Source organism: Numenius arquata, chromosome 1, assembly GCF_964106895.1.
Source record: "Numenius arquata chromosome 1, bNumArq3.hap1.1, whole genome shotgun sequence".
NCBI lineage: Eukaryota > Metazoa > Chordata > Aves > Charadriiformes > Scolopacidae > Numenius > Numenius arquata.
The window spans coordinates 141578593-141591392 of NC_133576.1; the positions used below are offsets into that span (position 1 = coordinate 141578593).

The following is a 12800-nucleotide window of genomic DNA, read 5'->3' on the forward strand; positions in this document are numbered from 1 at the left end:
CCACCACCTCTCTGGGCAGCCTCTTCCAGGGCTCTGCCACCCTCACAGGAAAGTTTTCCTTATTTTCTGCATCTCAGTTTGTGCCCTTTGCCCTTTGTCCTGTCCCCGGGCACCACTGAGGAGAGTCTGGCCCCATCCTCTTGCCCCCCGCCCTTTAGCTCTTGCTCAGCATCCATGAGATCCCATTTCAGCCTGCTCTTCTCCAGCTGAACAGCCCCAGGTCCCTCAGCCTTTCCTCAGCAGAGAGATGCTCCAGTCCCTCATCATCTTCGTAGCCTCCGCTGGACTCTCTCCAGCAGTTCCCTGTCCTTCTGGAACTGGGGGGCCCAGAACCGGACACATCTGTGGGGCTGTGCCTGCTGGACTCCAAATCCCAACCACCTTAATGGAGTCCCTCTCTGAGTGGGCATCCCACCTACAGTGTCACAGAATGACAGAACCACAGAATGATGTGGGGTTGGAAGGGACCTCTGGAGATCACCTAGTCCAACCCCCTGCCAGAACAGGTCCACCTAGAGTAGGTTTCACAGGAACATTTCCAGGCGGGTTTTGAATGTCTCCAGAGAAGGAGACTCCACCACCTCCCTGGGCAGGGTCCCCGACTCCTGCACTAGGAAGGAAATCCAGTGTCATGGCCAAAACCACCCTGAGGCTGCAGTGGTGGTCCCTTCCAGCCCTGACCCTCCCATGGTGGCTGTACCTCCTTACCCTCAAGTCCTTGCCAAAAGAGAGAAGTGTTGTAAATTGTCCCTGTTTTACTGGGGAAAAAAAAGTCACAGAGGGGTTAAATCATCCTGCTGGCAGTATGGGAATTAAAAGCCTGTTTCTCAGGCACTTGTACCCTCTGTTTTCCCCAACATACCAAAGGGCAAGACTTCATCTCCTTGGCTTTCCAGACATTTGACTTCCTTGACCTCTGAATAGTTTCATCTCTCCTCAAACCTCTCCGAGTCCTTCCACGTGACACGAACCCGCAGGCATTTCAATCTGTTTCTGCTCATTGCTATTTGTCATGTGAGGCCAAAGACTTCAAAGCCAATATTTTGAAAATGCTGCCAAGACGATGTTTATAATAATTTACTGCAAAGGGGACTCTGTTTGCAGAGTAGTCAGCCACCTCAGCTATAAATTCAGGGAGGCAGAGCCCCAGCTGGCACAAGCCAGTCCAGCAGGAAACCTGTCTCGTGCCAGAATTATTTATCTGGAAAGGGCAAACACGTCTGAGATCCTGCAATCCTGTGCCTGGGATTAAAAAAAAAAAGCAGGTACTCCCTCTCCTCCTCTCTGTCAGAGGTAATTGATCTACAAATCCCGTGTGGTGTTCTGGGCAGTATCACCCATACTTCACCTCATGTAATAAACCCATCCAGATTGTTAATGCTGCTCAACAAGCATCAGACTCGGGTTTTACTGGGTCCTTTTCATGTCTGTTCACAGGGCTCTGCCAGTTCTGTTCCCTGAGCAGGGTCTGGTTTCTTGGGTCCACACAAACGCATGAAATTCCAGGAGGAAGCCTCTTTAGCTCAGTCTCTCTGACCAGTCCATTTGGGCCATGCAAAGTGTTCCCAACTGCCCTTTGGTTTCATCCATGTTATGCCTGACGTCCTCTACACCTCACATGTCCTCCTCCTGATGTGCCCTGCAGCCAGGGTGCCGGTGTGCGAGCCACCAAAGGTGCCTCTGGACCCCAAACACACACATGGGGACCAGGCATCAAGAGCCCAGAGAAGCTGTGGCTGCCCCATCCCTGGAGGGGTTCAAGGCCAGGTTGGACGGGGCTTGGAGCAACCTGATCTAGTGGGAGGTATCCTTGCCCAGGGCACGGGGGTTGGAACTCAATGATCTTTAAGGTTCCTTCCAACCCAACTCCTTCTATGATTCTATGAAGATCCACATCCCAACCCTTCACTGAGCATCGCACCTGGAGGAGCTGCTCCTTCATCTCATCACCTCCAACCAAGCCCTACAAGGACCTCTCACTTCTACCATCAAACCCCAGGAACAACTGCAGCCGCAGCCTACATGTAAAAGATGCATTAGGAAGATGTTTCTGTGATTTTGGTCATTTTTGAGTTGTAGATGCGAGAACAGAGGTGGGAGCAGCATTTTCAGACTTGCTGCTGCTCAAGCGGAGTGGTGCTGTCAGGTCTGGTGACACAATTCTGAGCAATTTCTTTGTGCTTCCTTGGCAGGAAAAGCTGATAGAGTTTTATTTCATGCGAGTAAGTACTTCAGTAACTTGTAAAGTGAAAATTTTTACTCGTTGCAGTAAAATCCAGAATTTTTTCTAGAAATGGGGGGCATTACCAGGCACCTTGACCTACCCCATTAGATTTGTTACAAACTTCTTGTAATTTACTTTTAAACAGTGAATCAGATTGAAATACCCTCAGGAATGAGATGCTCGGTATTGAACAAAGTGCAAAAGGAGTTGATCTCTTCGATTGCAAACATGCTGGCAAAGCTTCCCTGACTTTGTGAGGGACGAATAGATCCTGGTACCTGAAGCTGAGATTTTAACTCTTTCCTCACTCGTTTTTGTCAGCTCTGCCCCTCTGCCGCTAAGCAATAATCGTTAAATTTACCAGGTTTGGTGCACTTAACATTTTACATCATTCCCAGACATGGTAAATCTGCCAGCCACGCAGTCTGGGTCTGTGAAAAACACTTAGTCAACTCCTTTTGCGCCCACGTGGTGATCTGACCATGCTAACAGCCGCCCAGCGCTCCCAATCAGCATACGGCCCGAAATAACAATCCCTTGAATTTGTTTTTTTTAAGAGAGCTAGAGGAGTGACCCAGTCCATACCCCCTCCCCAGCATAAGATCGAAAGCAATCTCTGATAGATACATGCACCACCTGATCTCCCGTTGCAGAAACTTTCCCCAAATGACCCATTTCAGAGCATCTTCCCAGCGCCAAGCTTATACCTCACTGGAGCTCGTGACTTTTGTCCTTTCCATCAGGGAGAAGAACAAATTATTACCTTCCTTGTGGTGTCTGCCATCCTCTTCAGGCTTGTGCAAGCAGAAAGGACAGGACTAGAGCTATGACCAGGCAATTTCAGGTCTTTACAGATGACTGCATTACCAGACATTACACCTACGAGTCTACAGCTGGTTTGATTTAACCAAGGAACAGCTCGCAGCCAAGTAATTAGCACTGTTGTAATTAGCCTAGGCAAGGAAACATGAGGTTGCAGGTCTATGACTGGTAGTTCTCTACCACAATATTCACTTAATGTGGGATATCTGGCAGTAATGAAGTGGCTCATTAACTCAACGAGAGACAAAGTCCACTTAGATGTATTGGCATATCTTCACAGAAGCTTTTCTGGAAAGATTGTTTTATATTTGCTTCAATTTGACTAAGATTTGAACTTGGCTCAGAGCTTGGCACTGTGCTTAAAAACACTGGCATGAAACCAGATTAAATAATAAAAAAAATTAATCTTCCCAGCTCACCTGGATGATTTGGATGCAGCCCTGCCTGTACCTACATCACCTTCAAATACTGTTTCTCCCTCACACAACCAAGCAACACCTCACCCTGCCAAAAGGGACCTGTGTGGAGATATTTATTAGCCTTGAGGAACCTGATCACCCTCATCATTTACTGCTGGAACTTCAGAGACACTAATCACCGCAGAGGAGAAACTGCTGCCTGGGAACAGCCAGGAATAGAAATGGTTTTTAAACAAATTCCCTCCTTTCTCCCGCTGCATCTCAGCATTAAGCAGCACCAAACAGATCTTTGGTCCACACAGTGGGAAGATTTTATCTCTGGGTGGGCAAATATCCCTCTGGGCATGACTAGATCTCCTCCTGGTGGTGTATGTGTCCTTCTGGCTTAATCCTATCTGTGTAAAACTGGCTCTGGATTTGGATCCAGTGTCACCGCACTTGTTCTGGGGCTCAAGAGAGCAGCCTGGATTCTTTGGGCTGAGAGGCAGAAGGTGGGGGAAGCCCACCCAGCCAGGACAAGACCTCTGGTAGAGCTAGAGAAGAAATCTTGGGGAATGCTGGGCACTTGGAGTGGTTGGATGGGCCTCCCAGAGACGGTGGCAGTGATTAATTGCTTGGATTTTGTAAAAGGAGACAGGGAAAGTCTGCTGGGACTCTGGCCAAGAGAAACAACTTGGTGAGAAGGTAAATCACTGCTCTGCCTCCCTTCTGCTGCAGCGAGGGTTTCTTCCAGCTCTGAGAGGCAAGAGTTAATCCTGGTCTTCTGGAGCTGAAGGTGAGAGAGGGAGAATGACACAAGATTGCCCGCTGGTTTCTGAAACATCCCAGGAGACTGTAGGGCAGCTCCTGAAGTCTGCTCGTAGATCCTTGGAGAAGAGGAGCTGTTGCTTACTAACAGCTTGGTCAGGAATCTGGTGTCATCCCTGGGAGTCTGGTGCTGGAGTTGTGTGAGGGGGAAGGAAAGACAAGGTCTGAACTGAGCCCTGATGTAGGTCCTGATCTGTTGAGGGATGGAAACCCAGCTTGAATTCTGATGATGCGTGGTCTTTTTCTTAGTTTAATCTGGGAACTCATAAGAGAGCCTGTCCTGGGTCAAACCAGGACTCCTCCTCACCTAGGATCCGCTCTCCAGCTGTGGTGGTGCCTCTCTGCACAGCTGGCAGAGGCCCCCAGAACAACCCTCAGGGAGTCCTGGAGAATCAGCTTCTGCCTCCTCCACCTGCTCCAGGGAAGGAGAGACATCTTCAATCAAATAAGCACTGAAGAATTTAATATCTGAACAATGGTGATCATGCTTTTGGCTTGATATCACTTCACACCTTTTTGATAAACTCCACAGACTGACCTTGCCAGGATTTAGTAACAAGCAGAATAAAATAATCAACTTTAGACTATACAAGGAGTTGCAGTGGAAGCGGCACAATCTGGGTATGTTTTGTGAAGTTTAATGATTCTTTCTATTATGTTTTATTGCAAAGAGATGCTTTTAGGTGTAGTTTGCAAAGGATGCCTCTCAACATCAAACTCTCTGCTTCCAACAACACGACCTCATCCATGGCTTTCTTGAGTGGGATCCCTGGGCTGGAAGATGTGACCCCTGGATTTCCATCCCATTCAGCACAGTGTTCACCAAAGCCCTCCTTGGGAACAACACCCTCTTGTACGTGATGAAGATGGATCCATCTCTCCACAAGCCCATGTTTTACTCCCTCTCCATGCCGGCTGTCGTTGACTTGTTGCTGTCCCTGACCACCATGGCTAAAATGCTGAGCATCTTCTGGAGATCACTCAGGAGATCACCTTCAGTGCCTGCCTTGTGCATATGTTTTTCTTGATACTTTCTCAATCATGGAGTTGGTGGAGCTGCTGACTATGACTTTCAACGAGTATGTTGCCATCTGCAACCTCCTGACCCACATGCTCCATCCACCCTGACCGTCTTCCTGGTAGTCAAGAATGGGCTTCTGGTTCTAACCAGGGAAAACTGGGCTCATGTTGCCTCTGCCTTTTCTCCTCCATCATGGTTCTCTTCATAGTGTGGTTGGATCTGTTCATCGGGCTCTCCTGCCTCAGGATCTTGAGGACCATGTTGAATCTGGCATTGAAGGAGGACAGTCTGAAGGTATTTGGGACCTGCTTCTCCCACATTTGCATCATCTTCATCTTCTACACTCCTGTGGTCCCCTCATCAGTCATCCACAGGTTTGGTTGCCACGTTGCCTCCCACATGCACATCTTGATGGCTAATTTTTACCTCCCTTCCCCTCCCACGGTCCATGGTATCAAAATCATGAAGATCCATGACGCGGATTTTTGCTGGATTTGGAGAGGTCATTGTATTTTTTTCTCAAGAGAATCTAAATTCTCACACATCCCATCTACAGGAGGTTGTACGGAGATTCATACAACTGCACATGCAAATTGCAGCCCATGATGGGCCACAGAAATTAACCCTGGACACATCACTCTGCAACAAGTGCGTGATCCACTATAAACAACTCCCACCTCTTCTCCCGAATCTTTCCAAGTTTTAAGACTTGGGAACTGAGAGGATTGTACGTATGTGCTGAAAATGGGAGCATTTTGGCTCATCACTGCCTGCAGGAAGCAGCAAAGCCCGCTTGGCAGGCTGAGGAGGGTGCTAAATCTAGAGGTCAGCCTGTGCAGAACTCCAAAATTTTCAGAGTATTCAGCTTTGATGTCACCGGGCTGAGAGTGGGGTGGAGGTAAATAACATTCTTGTTTGAACTCCGCAGGTTGCATTTCTTCTCTTTTTGTGCTCTAAGGAGATGAGCCTATGGCCTGTGGGTCATCTCCAAAGAGCTCTTGCTGCTGGACCATCTAACTAGGGTGGGTGGGAGAAAGAGGGTAAGGTTAGACCTGCTGCATCCACCTTATCCCCCCCCTACAGTAAAGGCAGAGCTCTGTCCCCTTCTTCCACCCCTGTTTGCACTGGGGGGGGCATTGGAGACCAGCTCCCAGGGCCATGGGGAGACACACAGACACCCCCAAACACTGATTTTTTTTTAGCTGTCTTTTCGGTTGTGGTTGTCCTCAAACGACTTAGACGCGATTTCTGTTGCCTGAGTTATTTATTGATGCGCCAGGCTGCTGTAAATCTGATTCATAGATCTGTGCTGCAAACAGAGCACACAAAAAAAGAATGAAATCCATAATATTTCTACCGAATTGATGTGTCTACTTCCTTTATTTTCTCCAAGTCTTAGAATAAGAAATGTGTTTTTCTGCATAACTGGCATATTTATAAATCTGGACTATCACCAAAGGAGACTCCTGCTCACAGTGTCTAATGAATTTATGTGCCACAAGAAAAAAATTCAGCCTGTTTTACCAGTATTTTTGTAGATGTTGCAAGCTCTGACCAAGCTTTGGCAGTTGCAGTCCAGCAGGTAACAACTCCCCAGGTCCAGCAAGCGCATGTTGTACGTGGTGACTCATCACCTGCACTGCCATGAGGGTCACCAGGTCTCGTGGGGTCTCTGTTTGCTTCCCCCAAGATCTCCTCAGCAGTTCCTCTTCCCCTGATCAGAGACCTGGGGAAAGACAGGCTGAGAGAGTTGGGGGGGTTCAGCCTGGAGAAGAGAAGGCTCCGGGGAGACCTTCGAGCCCCTTCCAGTCCCTCAAGGGGGGGGGCTCCAGGAAAGCTGGGGAGGGACTCTTGATGAGGGAGGGGAGCCATAGGAGGAGGGGGAAGGGTTTGACACTGAAAGAGGGGAGATGGAGATGAGATGTGGGGAAGAACTTCTTTGCTGTGAGGGTGGTGAGAGCCTGGCCCAGGTTGCCCCGAGAAGCTGTGGCTGCCCCATCCCTGGAGGGGTTCAAGGCCAGGTTGGAGGGGTCTTGGAGCAACCTGCTCTGGTGGGAGGTATCCCTGCCCGGGGAAGGGGGTGGCACTGGGGGGGCTTTAAGGTCCCTTCCCACCCTCTATGATTCTATGATGTGAAAATCCACCCTAAAAATTGATCTTGACCAAGAATTAAAAAATGTCCTCAGTCTCTCAAGTGCTACATGACCAGGACGTATAAGTTTATTTCTACACTGATTTTGCTCCCCACAGGAGCACAGTAGGGTCTTCAACTCCTTGGCTTTAGGTTCTTTAGGTTCTATATGCCCTCCATTACCTTTTTCACCATCCCAGTTCTCTTGTCCCACTGTCTTTCAGACCTGACCCTTTAGCCTTGTGAATACTTGATTTACTTATGTTTTTTTTTTCTGGTAACAGATGAGGTCTCAGAGTGTGTGTGTGTGTGTGTGTGTGAGCAGACAAACCCTGGGACCAATCTCAATCAATTCGCGCTCCTCAGTTATGCAGATTGCATTCATTTCCAGCTGAATAGAGACATGGACTTTTTCCCTGGTCATCCCTGGCAAGAGGCCGGCATGTGCTGCTGGGACCACTGGTGGTGCTTTTAAGAGGCGCTAAATTTAACTGCATTTTGTGGAGAAGCCCGCTGGGAATGTTTCTCTGGAAATCTCCCCCGCTTGCCCCAAACCTCCCGTTGCTGAGCATCGTGGCTGATGGCTTGGGCTCCTGGGCTAGTGAAGCTGGCAGCTTCCAGAGCGCTTAAATGGGGACCTGGTGTTTGCTATTGGGTTTTCTAATGGCCTCGGGCAGACGAAACACCACTTCAGGCTCTCGGCCTTATTTGAGCCTCTGAATTTCTTCCTTTCCATTTAACCTTTTTGGCAGCTGTAAAGCACAAATCCATTTTACTTCCATCAGGGTTAGTTTGGTTAATTGACCTGCAGGGTGAGCTGATATACATTTTGCCATACTTAAACAAAAAAAAAAAGGAAGAAATCAATACAGAGTCACGTATAATGGGGTTACTTCTCATCTCAGACTGAGATGTTATCTCACGTGGTCTGACCACATTTGGTTCAGCACAAACATTGACCTTTCTGTGCCTTCGTCTCTCTCCCCCTCCATCCCCGCTTCCCTCTCCTGTCCCAGTGCTTCAGCCTCGGTGGGACCAGCATGGCCAAGGGTGTTCCTCCTGCTGCTGTGAGGAGCAGCCAGCCCCATTCCCAGAGCTGGCCTCCAGGTCTCCATCCCACCACTCCTCCTTCCCCAGGCAGGAGCACCCTGGCCCCAGGCTCTTGTCCTGCCTCGTGCTGCTGAGAAGCTTTCAGGCACCTCCCAAAGGACTGAGCACCAAATGTCCTAAAGCCCTGGGTAATTAAATGTTGGGGACGACAGCTAGGGAGGGCTAAACGGTCACTGCTCTTTCCTCATTATCTACTGCTGTGCAAAGTGCAGACAGTGACCCCTGGGCTGGTCCACTGTGGCTTTTCATAGAATCATAGAATGGTTTGGGTTGGAAGGAACCTTAAAGGCCATCCAATGCCACCCCCTGCCCTGGGCAGGGACACCTCCCACCAGAGCAGGTTGCTCCAAGCACCCTCCAACCTGGCCTTGAACCCCTCCAGGGATGGGGCAGCCACAGCTTCTCTGGACAACCTGGGCCAGGCTCTCACCACCCTCACAGCAAAGAACTTCTTCCCCACATCTCATCTCCATATCCCCTCTTTCAGTGTCAGACCCTTCCCTCTCATCCTGTCATCGTCATTCCTTGGTCGAGGTGATGGACATGCATGAGGGCAGCTGCACGGGAGTTTCTTGGCTCTCAGGAGCTACCGTTGTATCTGGGGTGTGTGTGTGGTCTCATCGTAGGGCTTTTGTTCCAAGACACAATTATTTCCAGACCCTTGGACCATCAATGCGTGAGATGTCGTCTTCCGATAGGACTGGGTCCAGTCCCCTGACCTTCATCCTCACCGGCATTCCTGGTCTGCTGGCGAGCAGCTACTTGATGGCGTTGCCTCTCTGCTGCCTGTACCTCCTCATGCTCCTGGGGAACTGCACCTTGCTCTGGATAATAAAGACAGACGACAGCCTCCACACATCAATGTACTGTTTCCTCTCCATGCTGGCTGTGGCAGACCTGGGCTTATCTCTCTCTACCCCGCCCACCATGCTGGCCATTTTCTGGTTCGAGTCCACCTCCCTCTGTTTCGAGGCATGCATTGTCCAGGTGTACTTCATCTGTTCCTTCTCTGCCATCGAGTCTGGGGTCCTGGTGGCCATGACTTTTGACCGCTTCGTTGCTATTTACCACCCTTTGCGCTACACCTCTCTCCTGACAAGCTCCCTGATAATGAAGGCAGCGGGGGTGATCTTCATGCGGGACATCTGCATGGTGCTGCCCGTTGCTGTCCTTATTAAGAAGATGCCTTTTTGCAGGTCCCGTGTCCTGTCTCACTCCTTCTGCCTGCACCAGGACATGCTGAGGCTGGTTTGTGGGGATGTCAAGGTTAACAGCTTGTACGGGCTGACAGCGGTGATACTCACCAAAGGTCTGGACTCCGTGACCATCCTCCTGTCCTACACGATGATCCTCAGGACCATCGTGAGCATCGTCTCCCAGGAGACACAAGCCAAAACCTTCAGCACCTGCATCTCCCACCTCTGTGCTGTCCTGATCTTCTACATCCCCCTCATTGGCTTGTCCATCATCCACAGGTTTGGGAAGCACCTGCCCCCCTGACTCACACGTTCCCGGCTGATGCCTACCTCCTGGCACCCCCTGTCCTCAACCCGCTTGTCTACAGCTGGAAAAACCAAGCAGATCCGCAGGCAGATCCTCGTCCTGCTCTGCCGGAGAGGCCCCCAGCAGCAGGTCTAGTCCCAGAGTGGCAAAGCCCCAGAGCCAGTCTCCTCCTTCCTTCCTTCTCCAGGCTGGTTGCTCATGGACAGTACCATCCCCTGAAGAAAATCACTCACGGTCCTTCATTTCCCAGGAGAAACCTGTCACCTCTTCTGCAATACAGCCCTTTTCCTCGCCATGAAGGGATGGATTATGGCAATTCACATTATTCCCCATCCCTGGAGGGGTTAAAGACCAGGTTGGACAGGGCTTTGAGCAACCTGGTCTAGTGGGAGGTGTCCCTGCCCAGGGCAGGGGGGTTGGAACTTGATGATCTTTCAGGTCCCTTCCAACCCAAACCATTCTATGCTTCTATGGTTTTGGGATGCCCCACTTCTCAGAATGTCTGCAGGAGGACAGAGCTGGTTGTGGCCAAGTGAATAAGGTGTCCTCATTGCAGGTGGGGAGAGAGAAGACTGCTGAGAGCAGGCTTCTGTCAAGGCTTTCACTGCTAGCAGCAGCTTGGGTCTCTGATGAAATACAAACAGTGTTGGCAGACTTGTGCTTTTAATTACAACATCCACGTATGGGTTCCCTTATATGAAACTGTCAGTCCCCAGAGTTACGTGATCACATCAGACTCCTCCGCTTTCATTATGCAAATGATGTGACTCGCATCTTTACAGGCATGGAGACAGGAACTAATGGCCCGTGGACTGTAACCTCAGGACACAGACCCGGAAAGCTGAGTCCAGTCTCAGGGTCTGCAAGGGGGAGCGAGTGGTTTTTACTGTCCCATGATGTCATCTCCTCTGCCTATAACTTGATGGGAACATCATGAAAACCTCGTGATGTTCATGAAAGGGTAGGTCGTTCTGGCATGGAGGTATAGGGTGCAATGGGCACGCAATGCAATCCAAACACATCCTGTGACACGTGGGGCTATGTCTATATTGCCACCTTTCCTTAGAGACGCGTGGGATCTCTAAGTGATGTGCTGCACATCAGGGCTGGCTGAGCTGCCCCTTTCAGAGCATCAGAGGAGGACCTGAGCATCTGAGGAGGATTTCAGAGCATCTGAGGAGGATGTCAAAAGAGGAGCCTCCATCTTGTCCCAAGGCAATCTACCTCCCAATTAACCACTCTTGTCATTGCCGAAAATAACCCTCTCTGCAAGCCAAAGCCCTGTGACTATGTCATGTCTGCAGGGTTGTACCAAGCCGTTCGCTCCTTTCTGTCCCCAAATCAGTGCCCTCAGTCTTCCTCATGGGCTGGTCTCCTCCTCTGGGCCACCTCAGCCCAGCCTTCGCCTCATCACAGCAGCTGAGTGCACAAAGCGGAGGCAGCAGGGTGAAAAGGAGGAGAAAGAGAAGCCAGGACCGTGCAGGAGAGAACGTGCTGCGGCGATGCTGGGGGCAGCACTCGTGACGAAGGCAGAGGAACCCCTCTGATTCCAGTGCAGGCACTTGGCAGGGTCGGTGTCCAGCCGTGCAAGGAAGAGCTGCAAAGTCAGGATCAGGGCCGGAGCTTGGGATGCACTGACCATCTCTTAGCAGGTCCCAGCAAACTGGGAGATGGTGCGCACTGCAGGGATGTGCTGGAGAGCTGTGGTAGGGAGAAAAGGACAAAAGGAAATATCCTCAAGTTGCGCCAGGGGAGGCTTAGGATGGATATTAGGAACAACTTTTACACTGAAAGGGTTGTCAAGCCGGGCAGACGTGGCGCTGAGGGACATGGGTCAGTGGTGGGTTTGTCAGTGTTGGGGTGATGGTTGGACTCCATGGTCCGAAAGGTCCTTTCCAACCTCGACCATTCTATGTTTCTAAAAAAAATGGTGTTTCTCTTTAGTTTTTCATTTGTTTCCCACCCACCCCCCAGCTACAACTCCAAAAGCTGCTGGTAAATGGACTGAGAGCTTCCCCCATCTGTCCCAGGTACTGCTACGGAGAATCCAAACGGCAAGGATCAGTGTGTGGAAGGGAGTTGGGTGGGTTTTTTTTGGTAAGCATGAGAGTTATGGGAAAAAATTGTGCCTGGGTTTTTCTTTTTCCTCAGGGGAAGGAAATGCTCCGTCTCTTCCAGAGTCTCTCGGGTGCTGTCACTGGGAGGTGCCAAGCAGTAAAACCAGTAAAAACACACGGGTGCTGCAAAGCACCGTGTCAGTCAGATGCCGGGAAGGGATGGGGGTCTGCAGGAGGAAAGACCTTTTCCATACAAAACCAAAGGTGGATGCACGGCAAATGGTGAATGTTGAATGTGTGGACTCTGGGCCTCGTGGCTGGGGCGCTGCCAGAGGGTCTTTCCTGTGTTTTTCCAAAGGTATGTAAAGTAGATGCCTGAAGATAGCAAATTTGTTCATGTCCTGTTGAAACTGTCCAGCGGCTCCCGTCTGCCAACAAGAGGTCAGAAGCTGGAGGACCTGACCACGGGGACCTGGTCCCTCAGCAGTGTCACGCTGTGCAACAACCACAGGCACGTTGCTGTGTGAGCGCCTGAAGGAGCCATTTATCTCGTGCTTGAATGTTTTGCTAAATCAAATGCATCAGACTGGACAAGCCTTGGGGGACAGTGTAGGGCAATTGTAGAGTCATGCATCAGGGAAGGAATAACCCCATGGACCAGGACAGGTTGGGGGTGACCTGCTGGAGAGCAGCTCTGTAGAGAGAG

At 50.3% G+C, this 12800-nt stretch overlaps 1 protein-coding gene and 1 pseudogene across 1 annotated transcript; both read left to right on the forward strand.

Annotated features, from left to right (window-relative positions):
- Nucleotides 1–4971: 4971 nt before the first annotated feature.
- Nucleotides 4972–7011, forward strand: LOC141466574 (olfactory receptor 52K1-like; annotated as a pseudogene).
- A 2204-nt stretch (nucleotides 7012–9215) lies between these two features.
- On the forward strand, nucleotides 9216–10172 carry LOC141467742 (olfactory receptor 51H1-like). The gene is given in 3 exon segments (XM_074152408.1): nucleotides 9216–10029; nucleotides 10032–10102; nucleotides 10104–10172. Coding segments are annotated over 3 exon segments (954 nt in total).
- Nucleotides 10173–12800: the final 2628 nt, after the last annotated feature.